Raw genomic sequence first — 25,998 nt, forward strand, 5'->3', positions numbered from 1 at the left:
AATCAAATAAAATTTACACACACCTGTGCATGCACACACACATAACCAAGCTGGTCCTTGGGTATATCAGAACCGAAGTTCAGAAGACATCAAAACCTGGTAAATTGCATTACTGAATAAAGAATGATAACAATCTGAATAAACATTAATAATATTCTAAATAGGAAGACCAGTATCAAGCTATATTTCAAAGCCAATCACCAAATGAAAACTCTGGTAGTGACAAGAGAGTCCAGGAGCAAGGATTCTGGCAGTACAACCATCTGCCTCTCCCTGCTCCATATGCTGTCCCACCAGAGAGCCAGTCATCCCTGAAGGGATAGCAATTAGGCTGTTCTTTCTCACCTCACATTCCTTGCTTCATTATACTTCACATCTAGGATAGTGTTTATTTACAGTCTACAAACTTGGACTGGTGGCATCAGAACAACTTGTTATCAAACCTTAGGCCAGGAGGAGGAAGGACATCTGAGCCAGGGGCTTTCTTGCTCACAGAGCATTCTCTTCATGGAAGAACAAAGTACTACTGCTGTCATAAAGCCACCTGAAAAAGTCACATGAGAACTCAGCTATTGCTGCCCCACCTGAGTAGCTCTGTTTTTCACAGTCTCTCCTTTCACCATGATGCTTTCTACAAATGCCCTGGCTGCATTATACCGTGTACATTACCAAGGAAGTACATGCTCTCGCTCTCAGCTCCCTGGAATAAGGGCAAGTTTTACTATTACTTAAGTTCAGGGAACATTTTGCCTTATAGAGCTGGATCTAGAAAAATGTGCATGTATTGTCTATTTTAATAGCTACCATTCATGACAGTGTAGTGATTAAGAGTGTGGCTTTGGTACCAGACAGAGCCTGGGCTTACATTACAACTCACTAGATATGGGTTCTTGGACAAATGGCTTCATCTCCTTCAGCATCAGTTTCCTCCTCTAAGGGGTCATTTGAAGGCTCTGAAAGATCCAGCACACAACTATGTGGCCTTGAATAAATCATTGAACGTTTCTCTGATTCAATTTTCACATCTGTTCAATGAAGGCGATAACAGTACCTACCTCATAGGGTTGTTGTGGGAATTATATGTGTTAATGTAGATAAAGTGCTTAACTCAGTGCCTGGCACGTAGTAACTGCTCAACGAAGATTAGCTATTATATGACCAGACCAATCATCGTAGTCTGTCAGACTTTTAGCACATGGACCTGGTTGGAACTTCAGATTGCCATTTTGTGTGTCTCATCTTGCTGAGTCCACACTCACAAAAAAGGTCAAGTGAAAATCACCTCTCTTTTATATTTTCAGTCTCTCTTCTGTGACTGGGTTCTTCCTGCTGGCATATAACATGCTTATAAACTATGTAACCATGGCAAGTGGCTGAATCTCTCTGAACCTCAGCTTTTTCAGAGAGAGAAGGAGAAGAAGAAGAAGGAGGAGGAGGAGGAAGAGGAGAAGGAAGAGGAGAAGGAGGAGAGGGGGAGAGGGAGGAACAAAAGGGGAGGAGAGGGGAGAGAGGGAAAGTGTCTCCCATTCAAAATAAAAAATAAAAGTAAAAACTACCCTCTATTTGACCCTGAAGTTCTCTCTAGCTATTGATTTATTGCCCTCCTTCCATTCATCATCACGTTTCTTAAAGGGATGTCCTTATTAGACATTTACACACCTCACAGCTACCATTTATTCCTTAACACACTGCAGTCTATCCTCTGCCTTCTTCCCCCTCATTCCATCTCATGTTCCTCACACTGCCTTCCTATTTGCTGTGTATTAGGTCAATATTTTTCTGTCCTAATCTTTCATAACTTCCTGTAACATCTGTCAGAGCTGTCACACCTTCTTTGAAATTTTCTTCACCCTTGGATTTAATTCTCCAGTTTCCTCTCTCAGCCCTCTGGTCATTGCTTCTTGCTGTTCTCATACTCCAGTATTTCATCTTTGGCTGTTTGCACGCCTACTGCTTGGCTGTTCTCAACTATTTCCATGGCTGTGGTAACCTGTATGCTGATGATTCTCAAATTTCTACCTTCAGTTCCGAATCTCCAAAGCTCTAGTCCTATTTTCCAATTCTCTGTTGAACATTCCGACCTGGGTGCCCACAAGGACCTCAAACTCAACATGTCAAGAGCCAAGCAGCTCACAATCTCCTTCAAACTTCCTCCTCCATTCTTCCCAATCTTCGTGAGTGGCACTTCCACCTACCCAGTCACCTAAGCCAGAAACCTGGGAGTCAGCCTTGACAACTCCTTCTTCTACGACCCTCAGATTAAATCAATCACCAAGTCCTGTTGGGTCTACCTTTCAAATATTTCTGAAATCTGTCCCTCCTTTTCTATCCTCCCGGATCTCATTTTGGCTCAGCTTTTGATTACAGTATGATTTCCTATCCTCCACACTAGTGCCAATTTGACCTTTCTAAAACAGAAATCTTTGGGAAACTCTTCCTTGCTTTTCATCCTTCAATAGCTCCCTATTATCTTCAGGAAAGAGGCCACATTCCTTAAACTGACCTCCAAGAGATTTTCTGCTCTGGCCCCGGCCAGCGCCTCCAGCCTCTTCTCTCGTCACTCCCTCACCCCCCTAAATGCAAGCTGCATTTGACCAAGCTGATCCACCCACAGATCCCTGAACCCAATGACTCATCCTGTCTAATGCTCTGTGCCTTTGCACATGCTGTTCCCTAGTCTCTAAATGCCCTCCTCTGACCTCTTCCACCTGAGGTACCCCTACTCATCCATCAAGACTCTAACCAGATATCACATTTTCACTCAAACTCTGGTGAAAACCCCAACATCCAGACAGATTTGGGTTATCCAATAATGCCTTGTACATAGCTCTATATTTGTACTTGAGAGATTATATAGTTTCTTTTTTTCTGTTTCCCTCACACACAAATATGAGTTTTAAGTAAAGAATTATAATGTATTTATCTTTCAGTTCCTCATACCAAGCTCACAGCATGAAATGAATTAGTTTTTGCTAGCTAATTTTTTAAGTAGTGAGCACTTAAATTTTTTTTTTTTTTTTTTTTTTTTTTTTTTTTTTTTGCGATACGTGGGCCTCTCACTGTTGTGGCCTCTCCCGTTGCGGAGCACAGGCTCCGGCTGCGCAGGCTCAGCGGCCATGGCTCACTGGCCTAGCCGCTCCATGGCATGTGGGATCTTCCCGGACCGGGCACGAACCCATGTCCCCTGCAACGGCTGGCAGACTCTCAACCACTGCGCCACCAGGGAAGCCCTTAAATTTTTTAAATTAAAAACATTAAAAATTTTTTTCAACCACTCAATTGCAGCATTAGTTCTCACCAACTATACTTACTTTGCAAGGGTTGTGTCATGAGGGACTATACTATCAAGGTAAAAAGCATCCTTGTAATCTTTTCCTTTTCAAAGCACGTAAGTGGCATGTCATCCTCAGAGCAAACCTTTTAGGTAAAATAACTTTAAGTGGCATGTCATCCTCAGAGCAAACCTTTTAGGTAAAATAACTGTATTCATGCAAGAGATGAGGAAATGAGGCTCAAAGATACCAAGCGACTTACCCAAGTCTCTCAACGAGTTAGTGACAGAGCCAAAACCCTATTTCTCAGCTTTCCTATTTCTCAGTTTAATGTCTTATTTACTGGGCCAGAAATTTTTAAAGTCAGCTTCAAGGAGTCCTAGGTAACCACTTCCTCTCCTCCCCTCACATACACACTATTTGCACATTCAGTCAGAGTAACTCTACTTTCAGCTGATATACCTACTTCACCATAATACTTCATTTGGGGTAGGAGTGGGGGGAGGAAGAGAGAGTTTACTGCTGCTTTTATAATTTTGGGGGAAAAAACTGCATTATCTAAATACAAATTTCAGAGGTAATCCATTTAACAGGTCAATGGGTGTTAGAACTGTATTATTTGGATACTAGTATAGAAAGACCTTGTGTTTTAAAACTAAGCCAAAATGAAGGGCAGTCATGACAAAGGAATCTAACATTTGGGCATCTTTCTGACTCTAAGCTCCTCCTCAAATTATCAACTTACAGAAGTCCTGAATTCTTATCAGCCTCTCTCCCCTTAAACTTACTAACAATGCCTTGTTGACTGATCCGTCTTATCAGTCCTCAATTTAACACTAATCTGTTAACTACTTCAGGCAGTGAGAATCATTGTTATAAAGACAGCCTTGACTATCAGGAGGGCAAGAATGCTTGGGAACTTTGGTCACAGCAGCACATTTGCTATCTTGACTGCATTTACCACTATTCCCACACAGAGAAACAAACAATTGGCTCTTTTAGAAAACTAATCTCTCATGGGATTTCCCATAAGGCAACTGGGTCAATGGATCACAATGTCTTAGAATTCTAGATGCTGGCACAATAGAGCTGGAAGGGCCTTCCCAGATCATTTTGTCTTGTCTGCTCATCAGACAACATGGGGACACTGAGGGCCTGATAGGATAAAGTCCAGGCCCTAAGTGTAACTCCTTTTTTTTTTTTCAAATTAGTTGAAGCTGTTAAGGGAAAGGATGGACTAGAAAGTGAGGGACCAAAGTATGTCATAATTTATTAGCTCCAGAGACTCATTTCTGAGACTGCTGTGACAAGTTGACTACAGCAGATTCAAGGCCAAATGGAATCTGTAGCTGAGGAAACTGTCCCTGTGATACCATTCAGTCCCCAACCTCTGCCATGTTAATCAATTTGCTGATACCCACATTAGATGTCCAAAGTCCCCATAGAAAGAGGATAGCACAAATCTCTCCAACACTTAGGATGGTACAGGTGTAAAATGCTGATGCCAAGCTCCAAATTCTACAAACTCAGGGTATCCTCGTCCAGGGTTCTTTTGTGAATTTATTTGTGAAGGCCTTAGTCTTACACTTCTTTTACCCTCTCCCTAATGGAAACATACCTATTATCGCCCATTTGATTAGCCTAAGCTTCAAGCTGTCCTTTAATGAAGGAAATAATGTGACTCTTCACTAATAATACATCATTATCCTTCTTTGAAAAGTACTCCATTGATTTTGGAGTTAACCTTTCCTGTCCCATCTCTTAGAATTTCAAATTTCAGGTATATGATCCCTATTCACATAAGGCCACCTAACAGAGTAGAGTAAATGAGTCATGGAAATTAATCTCATTCATGTCTATCTGCTACTTATATATTCCTCTCTCTCTGATATCCTGGTGGTGGATTCATTTTCAGGGTAAAGGATTCAAGGGAGAGAGAAAGGGTAAAAACGAATGAATATATCTTCAAAACTTCACTGGCACTATGTTTGATGGTATCCCTCAACCAAGAGATAACCAGTTAGGACTGTATCTACAAAACAGTATCCACTGCTTCCCTTTACTCTCCCTTGGGGTGGGGTCAGGGGCAGGAGTGCACTGCCTCTCTGACATCCCCATTTGTTATGTTCCTAACCACCTGGGAACCAAATCTAAGATGAAAAGGAACCATTCCCTGGCACTAACCTCTACCCCAGGGTGAAGGTGGGTGCTTTATGATGATCTTTGGAAGGTTTCTTGGAGCCACAATTTTTTTTTTTTTTTTTTTTTTTTTTTTTTTTTTTTTTTTTTTTTTGCTGTACGCGGGCCTCTCACTGTCGTGGCCTCTCCCGTTGCGGAGCACAGGATCCGGACTCGCAGGCCCAGCGGCCATGGCTCACGGGCCCAGCCGCTCCGCGGCATGTGGGATCCTCCCGGACCGGGGCACGAACCCGTGTCCCCCGCATCGGCGGGCGAACTCTCAACCACTGCACCACCAGGGAAGCCCGGAGCCACATTTTTGTTTCAGCTCACTTCAGGGGGCAGGCCAGCTCCTCAATTTTTATTGGGAAATCTAATTGCTTTTCCCGTGATTCCTTGAGCTCCTTCACTCTGTTTCACTCAAGGGGTGTACACTGGAGGTGCGTTTGCCTTATTAGGTACAACCTCATAAGGTTAAAGAATGGCTACTGCCTGACTGCCCTTCCAGACATTCTTCACCCTGCTACTTAGCCTCCTCCTGGAAGGGTGAAAACCTAGTGTGGATTGGCATCCATTCTTTGTGTCTCACTGAGTCCCCAGTTTCGCAGAGGACCAACGCCTGAGATTCAGCTCCTTTGCAGGCTCTTAGTGCCCTAAAAAATCTCCCAAATTGAGCCCAGGTAAGGCAAAGTTCTTCACTCAGCAATTTGAAGGTATCAATTGAGTGATCAGTATGAGAGGTTCACTCAACTGTGAACCCCATTAAGGTAGGAATAAGACCTTCTTCATCTGTAGCTAAAAGCACAGTGTTTGAAACAACCGAGATGGGCAATAAATCCCAGCCCAATGAACAATTGCACCTGTGAAAGTAAGTGCATTTGGCCCTACTGCTAAATTTCTCTGGTTGGAAGGACCAATGAGTAAGTTTTCTTGTGTTTTTGGAGGAGGGAGTGGTGTAGGGGAGCAGGTAAGGAGGGAATATGAGTCCACAAGATAATTGGGAGGATAGGGTTCAGGGTAAGCTGAGGTTGGCGTTCTCTGGGTATTGTTAGTTTGAACTGGCTTTTTATTTGTTTTGTTTTCTTCCAAAGTCAGTGTTGGACTTCCCTGGTGGTCCAGTGTTAAGACTCCATGCTCCCAACGCAGGGGGCACAGGTTCAATCCCTGGTTGGGGAACTAAGACCCTGCATGCTGCATGGCACGGCCTTAAAAAAAAAAAAAGTCAGTGTTGTCTAATGATTTCTTCATCCCATAATCAAAAGCACTGAAAGTTTTTTTTAAACTTTGCCCATAGATGTGAGAACAATCTCTTCGGCTGGCTTTCATCTATGAATATTGCCTCATCCCCCTTGGATTCATTCATAAATTTTTGTGGAGCACGCACCACAGTATGCCAGGCACTGTACTAACTACAAGGGCAACACAGTGAAGAAGAAACATAGCCCCTGCCCTCAGAGGGCTTATATTCTGGTGGAGGAGACAAACTGTAGTAAGTTAGTGGAGAATAGTAAAAGGGAAAAAGTATTATGAAAATATATAAGAGGGAGAATTGACCTGATTATGGTAGAAGCTGGGGGAAGAGGTGTCATGGAATGCTTCCCTGAGACAGGGACATTTAAGATATGACCTGAGGGGAAAGTGAGAGGGAGGGAAGCAGGAAGGACATAAAAGGAGGGAAAAGGGAACAAAGGGAGTTTTTAAAAGGAAAAAAATGAAACAGATTTGCATTTTGCCAAGAACATTCTGAGTCACAGTGTGGGAAACAAATTGTAGGGAGACAAAAGTAGGACATTCCATGAAGATGGCGATGGAAAAAGGGGAATGTAGTAGGTCCAAGGGGAACATAAAGCAAGGGCACTTCACCTGGTCCTGGAGGTCAAAGAAGGCCTCTGTGAAGAAGTGACATTTCACGTGAGACTTGAAGGCTGGGTTAGGCATGGTGAGGAGCTGGAGGGGGTAAGCAGTTGAAGAGAATCTCCATCACAGTAATCTGCTTTAGCCAAAGCAGTCCTCCTTTCTGCTAATGCTTTGGTCTCAACCTGGAATGCCAAGTGCCTTTTCTTTCTAGTCAAATCATGTCTATCTTTCTAGGCCCTCTCAAATCCCACCTTTTCTGATCACACCCAAATATGGCTTCTCTTGCTTCTAAACTCCTATTCCATGTTTGTCACTTAGCGTTTAAAGATACATTATTTAGTGTTATTTAACTTTACACATAACCACAAACTCTGTAAGCTCCTTAAACTTATGAACTGTCTTCGATTACTCTGGCATCGCCCAGGGTACCTACCTCAGTGATGAGCACATAAGGTACTCACTGAATGAATGAATGAATGAATGAATGAGGCACTAGAGCCCCTGCAGGCCTCCTTTAGTAATTCGCTATTATCTGTGAAGCTGACAAGGAAAAGGTTTTCTTTCCCGACAAGATTTCTGCTACTTGCATCCAAAGACCTAAGATTTGAAATCAACAGCTCCTTCCCACTGGTCACTGCTTCTCACCCCGCTTCCAATCCTGCCCCCTCTCCCACCACCATCTTCTATTGTTTCTTCTGTCTTCTGGTTGTCAGCCAGGATGAGAAAATGGTCTAGCTGTCCTCAGAGACTTACACCAGCCTGGACTGCTCTGCAGTGCCATGAAGGGCCAGGACTTTTGTTTACAGCTGGGACCATGGTGAGGCGGTGAGCACAGCTGACAGCCCCACGCTGGAGCAAACATCAATCTTCTTCTGTCCTCACAGCCAAGTTTCACAGACCAGCTCTATTGAAAACTGGCTGCACCCGCCTGGGTCTCACTGATATCCCACCCACAACTCTGGCCTGGGAGCTGCTGGGTGAATCTTGGCTTTGTACCTTTTAGGCACTGCCCTTGCTCTCTTCTCTGGCCCCAGCCTCTAATCATGCTACCTCAACTTTAGGGCTTTGAAAGAACTTGTCCTCCTAGGTCCCCACACTCCAAACAGTGCCCCATCTCTCCAACCACATCTTCTGACTCCCACCAGTGTACCAACACCCTCGTTTGCTCAGTCGAAGTAAAACCACAACAACCAACAAAGAACCAAACCACCCAGTTTTCAAAGTGTACTTTTATTGAGCCTGCCTTCCCATGCTGAGCAGACAAGGTTCCAGGCCCTTGGACGCTCGCGTGCGTATGTAATCTTTGCCTTCAGACGGCTTTCCCAGTTGTTTTAAAACCTGCAAATCAGATGGGGCCTGGAGCCTTCAAAGACTAGCCTTTGAGACCCAAGTGAGGACCTCTTTGCCACATACTCTGCTCCCTGGTCTCCTCCTTCCCTAGCATCTTTGCCCTCTCCAGCACTCACCTGGGGTGAGAATGAAGCCCCTTCTCTTGCCCCCAGGTTCTCTTTGCCTGTGTTTCTCTGCCTACTGGCTAACAGTTTTCACCAATTAGCTGAAGCCTGTTTCCTGGTTTTCACCCTCTCCCCACTCCCAAAGGCCCGAGGGAGATGATTCACTTCTCTCACTTGCAGTAGCTCATTATAGCAACACTTCCTCAGGGATCCGGTAGAGAGGGACTGCAGACTGGAGGAGTCTCCCCTTCTAGGAGACCTTCTCAGGATTTCCAGCGCAGAGGCTTTTTCAATCTAAAATCCACCCCCCCATATTTTTACATGGTACCTTCCTACTAAATGTTATCACCCAAGCCCTTGGTTAATAGAAGAGAATCCCATGTGTGTTCTCCTTCCCAGGACTGATGAAGCACTTTTAATTTTACTTTTTTTTTTGTCTTTTTAAACTGTTTTATTATGGAAACCTTCAAAAAACACACAAAAGTAGGAAGACTAGTATAATGAACCCCCATGTGCCCATCATTAAACTTCGACAATTTAAAGACACAGCACTTTAAGTGCTACTGGTTTGTCCTCTTTAATACGACAGCTGAAATTTTCACAAGGCATAGCTTTTATCATTCCCAGTAAAATGGGGACTGTGAGTGCAGGTTATAAGCACGAACATAGTTATCTCTGAAAAAGGGCTCAAGGCATCCTCTTGGAGGCCATGCTCAGATTGTAGGAGTCAGTATACACTGGGGGAAATCAATTCTCATCTCTGTTGGTTGATGTGTACTATGGATGAGTTGACATGATGATTCCAAGTGAGGTGTGTGGTTCACAAAGCCACACATTTTGGTGAATTGCATGCTGAACTACTGACTCAGGAAGGGGAAACCAAGGGATTGTGTGCAAGTCTGGCATCCCAAGGCCACTCAAGGACTCCATTGATTAGATTCAGGTTCTCAGTCATTTGAAGTAATCTCTTTCTGCCACATGGATGGGTCAGTTGGAGCAGGGCAGGGGTTGATTACAGGAGAGGAGCTAGAAGAGAACAGATACCCCTAAAAGGATAAAACTTTCCCATGACTAGTTCCATTGTTGGCCCTGTCTGTCATGGGATAGCAAACTAGACTGATCCAGACTAATTTGCTGAACTGGTTTTATGAAATCCCTATAGAACAAGGCAGGTACAAATAGATAGAAAAAAACATCGTTATTAAAGAAATACCATTTTGCTTAGCCTTGAAATATTAGGTTTTTTAAAAACTTTTAAATTAACCAAGCATTCTTTTAAAAATCATCCAATAAACTAGTCAGAACCAAATGAAAAAATATCAAATTAACCTTAGAATGGAACAATTTCATCTACTACCCAGAAGCCATGGAAAGACACTGCTGTCCCTCTCCACCCTCCAGAAGACACTGACCACTACCTTCCAGACCTAACCATGAGGTAAGACAAGCAAGGCCAGCAGATACTGTTGGGCGGGGCAGGCTGTACCCTGCACAAGGGTACCCAACTGAGAGGGAACAAGTGGAGGCTGAAATTCATTCTTCAACTGCCCTGGTGGAGCTCCAATATCCCTGAGAAAGAAAACATTTTTCTCATTGTTCCACTAGAGTGGACACTTCTCTGCAATTTGTCTGCCCCCAGGTGGCACATGTTTCTAATTAGCACAAAGGCATCATATGAGCAAATGGTGGCCTTGAAAATTAACTTAGAGATCTTAGAGCCATCAGGTGTTCTGTGAAGGCTGTGACCATAAATAGCCTGTTTGGCCTTGGGCCTTGAAACCAAACATTGACCAAAGCTATATTTCCCTTCCAGTTGACACAGAATGTGAAGACACTGATTCAGCTGTAAAATCAAAGGGAAGAAGAGTAACTCACATTTTCTGAGGATCTAATAAGAGTCAGGAATCTGCTGAAGCTTCATCCCACTAGTAAGTGGAAGGGGCAGGAGAGTATTCACCTTTGAGAGGGTTCCATGGCATAATGGGAAAAAACACGGGCTCTGAAGTCACAGAGAAGTCTGAATCTTTGGTCTGCTGTTTACTAGTTGGCAACTTGAGTAAATATTTAACTTCTCCGGGCTTCAGTGAGGAGTCACTAAGACAATTGATGTAAAGAGCTGAGCATAGTGTTGCCTGGCACATAGGAGACATTCAGTTCCTATGTCTTTTTCTGCTACTACCCTGACTCCAAATTTAATTCACATTATTCACACCCGTGGCCTTAGAACCTCACTCAGTAGAGCATAAGGACAGGTCTACCAGACAGAATATTGGAGGGAGAGTCAGGAGACGTGAGTCCCAATGCCAGATATATCCCCTGTTATATAGTATATTGGGCAAGTTACTCCCCTCTCTGGACCCCATCAATAAAACAGGAGAATATACCTAGCTCTGATGCTGAAAGGCAAGAGCAGAGGAAATTACTTTTCTTGGGTACCTGCCATGAAATATACACTAAGCTAGGCCCTTTTACATACCTTATATACACTAAATCAGCACTGTCCCATAAAACTTTCTGATGGTGGGAATGTTCTATATTTGTTGATATCTAATTTGGTACTAACACTAGCCATAAGTAGCTACTGAGCCCTTGAAATGCGGTTAGTGCAACTGAGGAACTAAATTTTTAATTTTACTTAAATTTAACTAAATCAAATTTAAATACCTATGTGTCTAGTGGTTACTGTATTGGATACTGCAGCTCTAAGATTATGAAGCAGGAATATTTGTTCCCATTTACTATATGTTGAAACTGAGGCTCAGAAAAATTAAAGAACTTGCTGAAAGTCACATAAAATAATAAATAACTAAATCAGATTCAAAACAAGGAGTAGAAAGTTTAGCAGGGTAGTACTGTCAGATACACCAGGAATTACCTAGGCTCTACTACTTAAAAGTTACATAACCAAAGAGAAATAATTATAGTCTCTAGAACTCAGGTTCATCATCTATAAAATAAGGATAATTATCACCTAATTTGTAGGCTTATTGTTGAGATTAATGGGTTAGAGCTGTATAGAGTGTCGCTTTCAACAACTGTCTTTCCTCACCATCCTTTTTCCTCCCCCACACATAGAAGAGGTTTAGACATAAACTAAAAAAGATAACTGTAGGGTAGAGAGCACTTGGGATATATAAAAGCAAGAAAGGAAACACTTATGAGCTTTCATGTGATACTTTATTATAGAATGGATATGAGGGAATGTATGAAATCATCAAAATACTTCCATTTATTTGGTTTGCTTCCCTGCCCTCTTCTTGATGCTCTAGTCAACGTTAGCCAAGGCAGGGAACAAGGTGTCAGTGATGCATTTTGAGGCCCAGAAAGACAAGCTACTGTGGCTGAACAACATAGTGCTGTCAAAGGCTTGGGCTCGAAGGACAGGTAAAGTTCAATTCTGGTTCCCAAACTTTTGTATGCACTGAGAAAATAATAGGCACCTCTTCACAATAGCCTTTAATCTATAAAACAGGACAGATAACACGCAGGGTGTCTCAATAAAACATATACAGCATTTATTATTTTGCTTTATATTCTGTAGTACCCTCTAGTGGAGTGTACAAAAATAAGCATTGTATTTCTGCCCTCCAAAGCAGTGCTTTTAACTTCAGTGTACATTGGGATCACCAGAACAGTTTGTTATAACAGACAGCCAAACCCTACCTACTCCTAGAATTTCTGATTAATTAGGTTGGAGGTGAGAATCTAAATTTCTGACAACTTCCCAAAAGGTGATAATGATGTTATTGGTGTGTCTGGGAAACACTTTGAGAACTTCTGCTCTAAATCCTGCCCTTTCTGGGTGTGTGCTTGTGTGTGTGTGTTCATGAGCACACACGTGCATGCATGCACACATGTGTAAGATCTATAACTGAAAGAGGTATAACTTTTGTTGTTTGACATTCATTTATTAGTATGCATCTAATAAGGATTTTGTGAAGAATAAAAGAATATCCATGTGAATGATATGACACAGCATCTAAAATATAGAAAGCATGAAAAAAACTGAGGATCACAGAACATTAATCCCAGGTTCTCAGAACTAGTAAGTGTGGAATGGGGTTTAAAATTAGGCCTCTGACTCCTAAAACATAATAGTTTTACAGGACCACTACAGAAAACAGGGTGAAAACACACATATCTAATCGAAATTTCAAAAGTAAAAAGATCAGTTTTCAATACCAGGGTCCAAGTCCAATAAAGAGAAACGTCTTTACTGACAAAACAGCCATCTATATTTTCCTTTTGTAGGGGGCGGCATTTGAAGAGAAAATCTTAACGCCACAGAAAGGGTTAGAATCTCATCAGCATGAGTGCCTGGGGTCACTTATCATTTCTGACCCCCCCACCCTCAAAAGGCAAGTAGGAAAGAAGAGAGAGATGGGGGGATGATTTTTTTAAGGAGGAAAGAAGGAAAGAAATGAGGTAAAACATTTGAATCAAGGGCCATAGTCCCCTGCCTTGTAGGGCTAGTAACAGAAGTTAATTTGATTTTTCCCTAGCAATGAAAGATATATATGATCTCTATAGATTGGAGAGTTCAACAAATCAGAAAAGGGGGGATCCCATAATTCCAGGGACCAAACAGCCAATCCTTTGCTGGAATTTGGCGGCATCTAGTGGCAAACTCAAAAGGTATAAACCTCACCCAGAGAACTTTCTGGAAAATTAAGAGTGCGTACTTGCCTGACGAGCACTCTGCCTGGAGATCAGGACAAAAAGGTAGGAGAACCTCAGCCCCCACAGAAATGCGGAGTCCCCGGTGGAGGGGAAGTCTGTCGTATATAGATATTCTCAGCAGAAAATTGTTTGTGCCAGGAGAATTGGAAGCAACTTGGAGAGGGGAGGGCGGAGGGAGCGGGGGTTGGGGGAGGAGGCTATTAGGGAACAGCAAAGAAGCTGCTTCTTGGAATTGCTAATGTGAGAATGGGAGGGTTTCGCTCTTCACCGCTGGAGGGCTACGGTTTAGAACAGGATTTTGACGTGGAGAAAGACGTGGGAAGAAAGTGTATTTTTAGGGTCTAAAATTAAATCGATAGGGGACACCAAAATATTTCTAGCTAAGACCCTTTATCTCACTTACGGTCGCCTTGCCTTAATTACTTAATTTTCCTTTTCCTGAGAATAATTTTCAAACATACACAAAAGTAGAAAATGATCCGTAGAGCGCGCGCACCTACGCGCGCACACACGCACATGCACCCGCTTCGGGACACACACCAGCCCCAACGCTAGGGGCGCACGCCTGCGCACACCAGCTCCCTCCAGCGCCACGAGGCCTGGCGTTCACGCACACGCCAACACCAAGGCCACGTGGGCTCGCCTGCGCGCAGACGCCCTGACACTGCGCGCCCGCAGCGCCTCCCCGCACCCCAACTCGCACACACATCAAAACCCCCACTCTACCTTATTTTTTTTTCCTCCAAGAGTTGTGCAACAGGTTCGGGGGCGTGGCCCCAGATTTGACCTAGCGCTTCCCCACTCGCGGGAACCTTAGCTCATTTCCGCCCATCCTGTTTCCGCAGGCCACGTAGACACTTCCTTTCCCAGTGGAAAAAAAAAAACCCATAATGCCTCCCTGCAGGGAAAAAAAAAAAAAAAAAACTCTGGTCTGGGGAACTCTGGGTCGTGAAAGTAGGCCACGTGAACACCCTGCCCTATAGACTTATGACCCAACTCCTGTCGCGCTTTTGGAGGGCGGGCTAAGAACCTAAGAGGGCGAACATCATTGGCCAGAGCCCACACTAAAGGAGGAAGGTTATTGGTTTGCTTCAAGCCTTAACCGTGAAGAAGCAGGCTGCTAGCACCCGCCTTTACTGCGGCGAAGTGTCACTGTTGACGTGGTAGGCTTCGTCCAATCATTTGGTTATAGAACATTCTAAAACTTAGAATGTTCTATTGTGACTGGCTGGAGGACATAAACCCGCCTCCAGGGTGACGTGTCTGCCTATGGATATCAGTTGCCAGAGAAACCTGGCTTTACTATGGCGGTTGGAGGGTCGGCAGTGATCACACGTCGGCTGCTGGAAAGAGCTGGATTCTCGTTTCAGGTTTCGGGGTGGGGGTGGGGAGAAAGGGTTGACGATTTCCTCTTATCGTCGCGTATATAGGCAAGATTAACTAATGGCTTTACAATCTGGCAGAGCTAGATTCAAATTCCTACTCGCCAACGCCCAGCTTGGGCTGGCTGCTGTTCTTTCTGCGTCTCGGTTTCCATGTTTGTAAAGTGGTGATAATAATAGTATCTACCTCAGAGACGTGTGCCTCCGAGGCGTGTGCTGTATATTAGTGCGTGTAATATACGAAAGCGAGGTAATGTAGTACGTATAATTACTTAATACGAAGCCTGGCTCCGGAAGATATTAGCTATTATTGTGGAGAGAAAAACCCGGGTAATAGAATGAGAAAAAACATAAAATTATGTAAAGTCGTTCATTACAGTGCTTTTCCTGCTCATCACCCCCTTCCCTAGAAGAAATTCGAGATATAAGAGAGACGTATCAGTCTTTACCGATGAAATAATTTATTTGGGAATTACCTCAAAATAGTGGGGATTGGAATTTTCCATATTGAAAAGTTTAAAAAAAAAAGCGGCGTGGGGGTGGGGAGAGATGGAGAATGAGAGCGAGCTGGAGGTGAACCGCATGCGAGGAGTAGGCCTTGTTTGGATCCTGATTCGGACACACCAACTATAAAAAAAAAAATGTTTAACACGCATCGGGAAATTTTGAAGACGGATTCGATATTTGATGTTTTTTAAGGAATTAATGACGATGTTTTAGACGTTGTAATGGTATTGTGGTTATGTTTTCAAATTGTCTTTAGCTTGTAGAGATAATATACGAAAATATGGATTAAATAATAAAATGTCTCGGATTGGCTTCAAAATACGTTGATACCTAGGATTTGCTTCAAAATAAGCTCAGCGGTAGGGGGAAGTGGGGAGGGGTATAGATGAAACAAAATTGGCCCTAAGTTAATCGTTTAAGCTGAGTGATGGCCATATGGGATTCCTTATATTATTCTGTCTACCTTGGTATATGTTTGAAATTTTCCATAATAAAATACAGAAAGTCAGCTCTTCAGTGAGCATGAAAAAAACGGAGTGGGGGGGAGCAGTGGGTGGGGTTATAGATAAAACAAGATGGCCTTCAGTTGGTAATTGTTGAAGCTGGATTATACATTCGCATAGGTTTATACTATTATTCCCCCTACGTTTTTATCCATTTGAAATTATCCTTGATAAAAAGTACTTTAAAAAAACAAAAACAAATTACTTTATCAAAAATCAAGGTAAATGTACAATAAGGTAAATTTGAAAATGTAACCACAAGAAAGGAAAAAAAAAACACTTGTACATTATTTATCAGCTTTGGTGTCCTTTGTGTGTGATAAAACGCATTGATGGAAAAGAAAACGTTCGTCTCATATCTTTTTATTTTATGTCCTTTCCTGTCCCCTTGTTTGACCTTCTAGGCTACCATCAGAGAAACTAAGTTTGCTGAATAGTGAGGATCAGAAGATCTGATCCTGATTGCAGAACATCCCTGATTACAGAATCTTGGGTAAGTGACTCCCTTCTCCTGGCCTCAGTTTGCAAACAATATAATTCCACATAACCTTCCTAACTGTCCAGGAATATTTTGAGGATTAATAAGCGCCTGTCTAGGAAAGCACTCTACATTCTAAGAAAGGAAGGATGGAACTAAGTCTGTTTGTGCTTCCAGTATAGAAAGTGCCTAAACAACAGAGGGCTGTATAGTTTTACATTCCTTGATAAAAGATACTGTAATTGATCCCCTACAGTTAGCTCCATACGTCCTTTTTTTTTTAATTTGTGGCATCCCATATGCAACATAATTTAGTGGTTAAGAGCAAATACTGACTTCCTGAATATAAATCCTGACTCTGCCACTTACTGTGTGATCCTGGGCAAGATACTTACTAGCTTTGTCTCCAAATTTCCTCATATGTAAAATAAAGATAATAACAGTTCCTACTTCATCGGATTGTTGAGGGAATTACATGTAAAATTACAGGACATTGTTTGGCACATATAAGTGTTTGATTTAATAATATGACTCTTAGTCCTTCTGCTTCATCCTGTTTTACACACACATGCACATGTGCACAAACATGTTAATAAAAGCAGTGGATACCTTTTTGGAGTTGTAAAAAATAATATTAATAATACTGTTGGTTTCTCTCCTGATTTTCCAGAAGCAGCAATTACTACTAGAACTGAATTCTGAAATTATAACTTCTGACTTACCCTAACAATCTAGAAAGATATTGAGTATGTTGATCATATTTATTTATAAGGGAATTTCCAGGAGCTCTAATTTTAACTAGCAAATCATAACCATATTCAGTCTGCTAACAGCTTTTATATCATTCCCCTTTTGTCTCAGACTCAAAAAATATATGTTAAACATAAAGGAAGTGTTCCAAGATCCAGAATTTATGTAAATGTAACTGACATGGTGTATATGCATTTAAAGGTTCATTCCAACTGTTGGAGATATTGTTCACACTCACTTGTGACACATTCATACACAAAAATGTCAGCATTTGGAATCTGTATTCCTGAATGGCCCATCACTTGCATGAGGAGATGAAGGAAGGTTTTTCAGTCTCTTGACAGCTTTATTTTCCCATGGAGTCACGATATTTTCCTTTTTACTTTTTTTTCTTCTGAAAGCTAGGTTGCAGAGAAGGGCACTTCCCTGGTGGGAAAGATGCAACAGAACCCCTTTACGGGAGGCCATTTGGAGAATGATTAAAGGTGAAAGGGAGGGAGGTGTACTCTTAGGCCAGTAGCAGCTTAGAGAAGACAAGGGTCAAGGTAGCCTGAAATGGAGAAAGCCTCAAGGAGGAAAAGGACCTTGACCAGGGCCTCTGAGGATGGGCAGAACCTAGAAGGGGGGAAGGAAACCAGTTCAAATGGAATGCCTACAAAGTATACGACATACAATGATAATTAACTGAAAAGTCTAGCTGTGTGTTAGAACCATGGATAAGAATACATCAGAAAATCATTATGAATTTTAAATTTGTGTATTTTAATATAAATCTTTAGGCACATAATTGATCATGTGAATCAGTCTCCTTGTAATGTAAAAAGCTAAAGTATTACAGAGTAGGCCCAGGTTTCCTTTTCTCATACCTCCAATTCTCTTACTCTCCCCAGAGTTAACCACTATTATCAGTTCTATTTCCTTTGAGATCTCTAATTATGTACCTGTTTAAAAAATGTATATGGATACATATAAAATATTGCTTTGTGTTTTCTTTTACATAAATATGGTGTCACATTATAGGTATTGTTTTGCAACTTGCTATTTTTATTCAACAAATTGTCTTGGATGTCTTCACGTCCATTCATAGAGTTCTGATTCCATTCACAGTGGCATTCCTTTAACTAGCATTATAGTCCATGTAATGGATAAACCACATTTTGTTTTGCCAAATCACTATTGATAGTCCTCTAGGTTGACTCCAGTATTTTGCTGTTTCAAATTATACTGCATCACATATCCTTGGAACCCATTTACAAGTGTTATCCCAGGGCAATATTTATATCTTTAAACTATGATGATAAAACCAGTGTTGATACTGGTGTGAGAACAGACATCACTGTGACAGGACAGATGACCTAGAAACAGTGATACCTTTAAAAATTGAATAATCAAAAATCATTGGGAAGAGAGTACCTTAAAAGACCCATAGAACTCTAGGAATTTAGAATGTTATAAATCAGCAATTCAAATCAGTGGGGAAAGGATAGGCTCTAATAATTAATACTAGGAAAAATTAGCTGCATATTTGGAAGAAACTATAAAAATACTGAGAAATAATATAGGAAGTCATTTAGAATATTGATTTGGGAGCATTTTCTCCCAGCATGACATGCCAAAGTTCACAAAGGAAAAGGTTGTTGACACATCTGTGTTTCTTATACACAGAGAGAGACCCACTTAGAAGAAAAATGACAGTTTGGAAAAAATATTTTCAACATACCAAAAAACCTTAGTATTTAATTATTAGAAGTCAATAAAAGAGGCAAAACAACCTAGTAGAAAGGAGGACAAAATATTTACATAAGAAAAAGATACATATGAATGTCTGAAGATATGCTCAATATCACACAAACGCAAATAAAAACATCTTACTACATACTAGATTGGACCCCCAATTTTTTTTCCCAGAAAGATGTTTATCCAGTGTTGCTGAAGGTGTGGGTGAATGAACTTTAACATTTTTGCTGGGAGTACAAATTAAAACAGCTCTTTACAAATTAATTTGCCTCTATGTCATCAAAGTCGTAAATAAGCAGATCCTTTGCGCAGTTCCACTGCTGAGAATGTCCTGAATACTTACTACCTAACATGCTAATATGTCTGTACACTGATGTCTGTTACAGCATTTCTATAGTAATGAAGTATTGGAAACAACCTAAATGTTCATTTATATGGGGCTAGTTAAATTACATTATGTGGAGATTATAGAATGATGGCCGATATTACAAAGAATGAGCTAGGTATGTGTGGATATAGATGGCCATGATAAAGTGAGAAAAGGTGGGGAGCAATATGTATCTCATTTGTCAAGACAAATCAAGTAAATGCATGATACATATTCACAATATGAACAGACATTTAGTTTTAAAGGTAGGTTTTTGTGTGAATGTGTACGTAAAAAGATTTGAAAGCATACACACTCATTCTGGGATTGAGGTGGGGAGGGGAGGTGGTAAGGGGAGAATGCCCACATCTTTATATATTCTGCTATTTATAATTACGTAAAGGAACTATTACTCAAATACTACCACAAAATTAATTACTCGGGCGGGAGGAATATAGATTTTCAGTTCACAATTTAAATAATTTCTGGGTGGATTAAGGAATTAAAATATAAACAAATCCATTAAAATGTCATCTTAATCTTTTAAGCTTAATGGAAGGAAAAAACCACATATTTTATCATACAGATCTTAATCTTATCAGACACTAAACTAGGGGAAATATTGGCCCAATATGACAATTGATAAACAACTGTAAATGTTAAACTCATTAAGAACAAACTCAAAATGAATGGGCAGAGGACAAGTAAAATATAACTGGCCAGGAAACACATTTTTTAAATGTCAAAACCACTAGTAAAAAATACAAGCTGAGTAGATACACCCATTTTCCTTATAAGATTTACAGTGCTGGATAGCCGGTGCCGACCAGAGTTGTGAGGTTGAAAATTGGTACAACTTGTGGGGAAAGTAATTTGGCAACATATTACCTCTTAACCTACTAAATCTGCATCTGGGAATCTTAATAATGAGGGCAAAAGATATTTTACTTACAGGGTAGATTGAGGGGGAGGGTCACTTTCCAGAAAGGGGGTGGTTAAGTAAATTAAAGTATGCCCATTTGGTGGATCTCCTACAGCTCTCAAGATGTATGCATATTATAACCTTACTAACATGGGGAAATGATCCGTTGTAATAGCAAGTTTTTTTAAGTGAAAATCTGATTTAATACCAGGATGAGGTTACCTCCGAGTATTTACCCAGAAATTGAAGATAGAAAACTAAGGCAAACATACGGATGTGTTTTCTCAATATCTTGGCATACCCTAGAGCTGACCTGTAGGGAACAAGTGGAAAAATATTTGATGGCTGTCGTCCCTAATTTGTGCTTCCATTTTCCCCATGTGTTGAATCACCTCCTCACTGATTCACTAATGTATACCATACCCACCAGGGACCTAAGCGCTACTGCAAAAAGCACAAGATACATATTACACAAGGCCTATGGCAAATGGAGGTTAATGATGTAGTTCCATAAGCAAAACTAACACGTGAAACATTTAAATACTAAGCTGTGGAGTACTAACGGCTTCGTATGATACTGGCGATGGGAGTGAAAGGTGGGCTAGAGGAAATGGGACTTTCGTGATATTAAGTCAAAAACTGGCAGATTTGAAGTTTAAAACAGCTCAAAGCAATATATAGTGCTAACGTTTTTAATGAATATGCACAGCACGTCTGCCAGCAAGCCATGGAGTAATGTAAGCTTCTAGGAAGGGAGGTACAAACTATAGTGACCCTAATGAAACTCCATAAATTTGTATTACAAGTAGGAGCCAGACATCAAAAGGATGGGTCTTCCCTCCGTTTGATATTTGGCTTCCTACTCCAGGTAGTAATAGTTGCTTGATCTGTAGGATACTCAGATGAAAATAAAGGTACTGAGACAATTCTCGGGCTGCTTCCCTGGCTTTATTCAGTCTAGGCAAAAATCTTGACTCGTGTGGGTATTTTTCTGTACCATGTCAGGTATTTCATTCAACTTGGGACTTTATGAAAAATAGAATTTGTAGAGAAAGATGAAACTCACCCACTTAATGAGAGCCAGGTAGAATTCCTTGTTGTAATTTTCTTGTGCATAAATATATGTAATCAATGCCAAGGACATACAGTAGGTTCAGGGATCATTCTCAAGTTCCTCACTAAGGAATTGCTGATGACCAGTGTGGCTTCCAAAAGAGTTACTATGCAGCCTGGCTCGACTTCTGTGTGTTTTACAGTCTGGCTGGCACTGGGTCATCCTGCTTTCTTTAGTTGCTATTCTAACTATACCCCTGTTTTGTGGAAGGTCTGCCCATTATTAGCCCCCAGGTAGGTTTTCTGGATTTCACCTACATAACTTAATTCTCTGATATCCTCACATACTGTGTCCCCTCTGTCCCAGTCACAATAAATTTTTTTTAGAAACACTTTGTAAGCTTGGTAGCTTACAGTATAATGCCATGAAACACCGGCCACTCTCTGATCCTTCACAGGATGTGTCTATATATCCCTCTCAGCCAGAAAGTTTCTGATTCCCACATGGTCAGTGTCTATATTCACAGATCTTGATGCTCTCTGAGGAGCACCTTTGTTCTGATTTCTGCTGAGAGCTTTGTGTTCTGTCAGAGGATATCATTTGCTTAGTGATAGAACCCAGGCCTCTCTTGCCAATAACTGGCTTCCCTGGTTCACAGCTCTAGTTTTCTGGCATTTCTCACTTCATTTCCTCTTCAGGGATTCCCTGACACCTGCCCACATAATCTTAGGGCTAGCAATTGGCAAAAGGGCTTTTTTTCTGTGGGTTAAAATTGTTACCAGAGAAACCTGGTTTAAGGCTTGCCCACCATCATATCTCGTTCTTTTCCCGAGGTTACCCTGGCTTTAATGGTGTGGTGTTTATTCATCTAGTTACTTTCCTGTGTATTTTTTTTAATATTTATTTGTTTATTTGGCTGCACTGGGTCTTAGTCGCGGTGTGCGGCATCTTTTTAGTTGCGACATGCAGGCTCTTAGTTGCGGCATGTGGAATCTAGTTCACTGACCAGGGATCGAACCCAGGCCCCCTGCATTGGAAGCACAGAGTCTTAACCACTGGACCACCAGGGAATTCCCAACTTTCCTATGTATTTTTATACACATCAGTTTAAAACATAGAAATTGGACCTCACTGTTCATAAAAACTGTCAAAAATATTGTTATTTCTCCACTTGTGCTATCTGTGGGATCCTCTTGTACACATTATTATGCAACTTGCTTATTTACCTAATAGTGTATAATTGAACATCTTTCCATGTCAGTACGTGGATCTCTGTTTAATTCATTTGAATGTTCTTCCATGGTGTGCATACATAATAATTTCTATTACCATTTCCCTGTTGAAGAATATTTGTTTCCAGTTCTTCAGTATTACAAACACCACTGCAGTGAACATCCTTGTATCCATGTTCACATATGCAGGTATTCCTGCAAGGTACCGTGCTGGCTTTTCAGCCACATCGTATTTATGAAATTGTTAACAAGAACCTGTGAAGGCTAGGGGGAATTTGCTACATTCCATAGATGAAAAAACAGGCTAAGAGAGCTTACATATCTTGCCCAGAGCCTCACAACCCATAAATGGCAGAGCCTTATTGAAGTAGAAGTATGTCTAACAGCAGAACTCATGTATTTTCCTTGATATCACAATTGTAAACCACATGTTTTTAAATTAGATTTTTTCCCAGTATTTCAGAAAAGTTTATCTTCATTGCTGATGTCTGCTTTCCTTTCTAGGTTGTGTCTCCCACCTCATCTCTCCAGACATCCCAGAAGATCTGTAAGATTCCATCTGGGAAAACACTAGGAGTTTTTGGAAGGGAAAGAAGGAAGAGGATTACGTAAGTCAAAGGACTTGTTTAATCTGTCATACCATAAGAATCACAACACTGTTTTTTCATCTTTATCTCACGAACCCTCTCTGCTGTATTTTACAGTGTAGATTATCTCTTTTCCTTCTTGAAACTCTCAACTACTTTGGCTTCCAAAATAACATTCTTCTAATTCTCATATGGCTGCTCTGACCTTTTTGTTTTATTTGTTCTCTCTCTCTCTCTCTCCTCACCCCTTAAATACCATTGTTTCTTAGGTTTTTGCAGAATTCTGTACTTGGTTCAGTTTTTCTTCTACTACCAGCTGTATGATGATTACTCTCAAATCTCCATTTCTGGTTTTGACCTCTCACCTAAGCTTTAAAGTCATTTGTTTAACTTCATACCTCATACTTACTACATCTAGTACTGAACTTTCCTCTCTAATCCATTTCCTCCTCCTCTAGATGCAGTCTCATTTGGTGATAATACTGTGACCTAATCACCCATTCTCAAAACCCTGGGAGTCATCACTGACTTTATCCCTCACCAATTTATTATCTCCTCCAACAAGCTATTGCTGAAAGTGGTGTTCAGTAGCATTTCTTGTTTGCTCCGAAAATATTCTGTGCCTATAATTATCACTTGACTAACCTTGTTGTTTTATAATTGTCACTTTAGATATTCGAATCCCTAGCACCTAGCATAGTACATGTCCAGAAGCAGATAAGCAGTAATGTATGATGACTAACTGAATGGATGAATTACCCTATTTCCTATTATTTTATTGCTGATTCCAAACTAACCATTAAAAATTAGTGCTTTTATTAATTCATTAATTACTCAGGCTTAAAACTGTGGAGGCACCTTTGACTCGTCCCTCTCCTTCATTTACCAAGTTCTATATTCAGTTTCTCTTGACTCTGTCATCAGCTTAGTTCAGGCCTACTGGACTTACAGAAAAACCTTTGCTGTTACTCATTTTGCCTCCAGCCACCTAAGTTAATCTTTCTCGTTTCTTTCATCTTGTCATTTTCCTGTTCAGAAGTCTTGAGTTTCAGTTCCACTGCCTTTTGTAGTTTAATTCATTCTTTCGCTAAAATTATATTCCTGTCTTTTGAGTGGCATTGAAAAGCTAATTTATGGGCAGGTCTGATGAGTGATTGGGTGGGCTGAGAGTAGTGGGTGGGTGGTAGTGAGGATCAAAGAGAGAGGAGAGGTAGTAAAGTCACTTACAGTTAATTGGTTGGCCCTGAAATAGGATTTGAAATCCAAATTCCAAGATAGTAGCGTGTGTTGTGCTTTGATAGGTTTTTAGGAAGCATGGTGTGTTAAAGGTCGCCATAGAAAACAACCAAGTAAAATACTTTATATATTACAGTGGTTGGAATAAAAACAGGGTTGAATGAGTTCCAGAAAGCAGGGTTCTCAAACTCGTGGACAACAATCTGCAGACGAAGACAACTTCAAAAAACCAACTAGAAGCAACATGCAGAGAAGTAAGATGAGAGGGGCCTCCTCGGGAAAGAAGACAGCTGGTCCCCAGCAGAAGAATCTGGAAGCAGCACTCCCAGGCAGATGGGGGGGTCGCTCTGCAGAGAACCCCCCTTCAGGGTCCGTGAGGAAGACAAGAAAGAACAAACAGAAGACCCCTGGGAACGGAGATGGTGGCAGCACCAGCGAAGCACCTCAGCCACCTCGGAAGAAAAGGGCCCGGGCAGACCCCACCGTTGAAAGTGAGGAGGCATTTAAGAATAGAATGGAAGTTAAAGTGAAGATTCCAGAAGAATTAAAACCATGGCTTGTTGAGGACTGGGACTTAGTTACCAGGCAGAAGCAGCTGTTTCAACTCCCTGCTAAGAAAAATGTAGATGCCATTCTGGAAGAGTATGCTAATTGCAAGAAATCGCAGGGAAATGTTGATAATAAGGAGTATGCAGTTAATGAAGTTGTGGCAGGAATCAAAGAGTATTTCAATGTGATGTTGGGCACTCAGCTGCTCTACAAATTTGAGAGGCCCCAGTATGCCGAAATCCTCTTGGCTCACCCTGATGCACCGATGTCCCAGGTTTATGGGGCGCCACACCTACTGAGATTATTTGTAAGAATTGGAGCGATGTTGGCATACACGCCCCTTGATGAGAAGAGCCTTGCATTATTGTTGGGCTATTTGCATGATTTCCTAAAATATCTGGCAAAGAATGCTGCGTCTCTCTTTACTGCCAGTGATTATAAAGTGGCTTCCGCTGAGTACCACCGCAAAGCCCTGTGAGGGTCTACTGACCACTCACTGTTATGTCTGGTATCTGTAAACACTCTTTTTGTTCTTAGTCTTTTTCTTGTATAATTGATGTTCTTTCAAATTGTTAATGTATAACAGGGCTTATGTTTCATTTTGTTTTCTGTTTTGTTCTAAACAGAAAATAAAAGGAGTGCAAGCTCCTTTTCTCATTTCAAAGTTGCTACCAGTGTATGCAGTAATTAGACAAAGAAGAAACATTCAGTAGAACATTTTATTGCCTAGTTGACAACATTGCTTGAATGCTGGTGGTTCTATCCCTTTGACACTACACAGTTTTCTAATATGTGTTAATGCTACGTGAAAAAAAATGCCCTGATTCCTAGTGCCAAAGGTTCAACTTAATGTATATACCCGAAAACCCATGCATTTGTGCTCTTTTTTTTATGGTGCTTGAAGTAAAACAGCCCATCCTCTGCAAGTCCATCTATGTTGTTCCTTAGGCATTCTATCTTTGCTCAAATTGTTGAAGGATGGTGGTTTGTTTCATGGTTTTTGTATTTGAGTCTAATGCACGTTCTAACATGATAGAGGCAATGCATTATTGTGTAGCCACGGTTTTCTGGAGAAGTTGATATTTTAGGAATTGTATTTCAGATCTTAAATAAAATTTGTTTCTAAATTTCAAAGCAAGAAATTTGCAGTGTGCCTTTAATGTTACTGAGGCTGAGAAGTCGGCAGGCTCAGGAAAGATCTAGGTGGTATTAAAGGAGAGAGTTCTGACCCCTAGTGAAAGAATTCCTTTTAT

The 25,998-nt window shown here is 41.1% G+C and overlaps 1 protein-coding gene across 3 annotated transcripts; it reads left to right on the plus strand.

The window, feature by feature from the left end:
- Positions 1-13,402: 13,402 nt before the first annotated feature.
- On the plus strand, positions 13,403-25,887 carry MORF4L2 (mortality factor 4 like 2). Of its 3 annotated transcripts, none has more exons than XM_081221309.1 (4): positions 13,403-13,483; positions 16,238-16,326; positions 22,878-22,981; positions 24,333-25,887. In XM_081221309.1, exon 4 carries the CDS (start codon positions 24,357-24,359, stop codon positions 25,221-25,223), a length of 867 nt encoding a protein of 288 aa, XP_081077435.1. In that variant the 5' UTR covers positions 13,403-13,483; positions 16,238-16,326; positions 22,878-22,981; positions 24,333-24,356; the 3' UTR covers positions 25,224-25,887. The 3 variants fall into 3 exon arrangements, with proteins under 3 accessions (XP_081077435.1, XP_081077434.1, XP_081077436.1); XM_081221308.1 differs by lacking the exon at positions 13,403-13,483 and adding an exon at positions 14,704-14,811; XM_081221310.1 differs by lacking the exon at positions 13,403-13,483 and adding an exon at positions 14,854-15,073.
- Positions 25,888-25,998: the final 111 nt, after the last annotated feature.

This window comes from Mesoplodon bidens, assembly GCF_964165515.1.
Source record: "Mesoplodon bidens genome assembly, chromosome: X".
In the NCBI taxonomy this organism is placed as follows: domain Eukaryota; kingdom Metazoa; phylum Chordata; class Mammalia; order Artiodactyla; family Ziphiidae; genus Mesoplodon; species Mesoplodon bidens.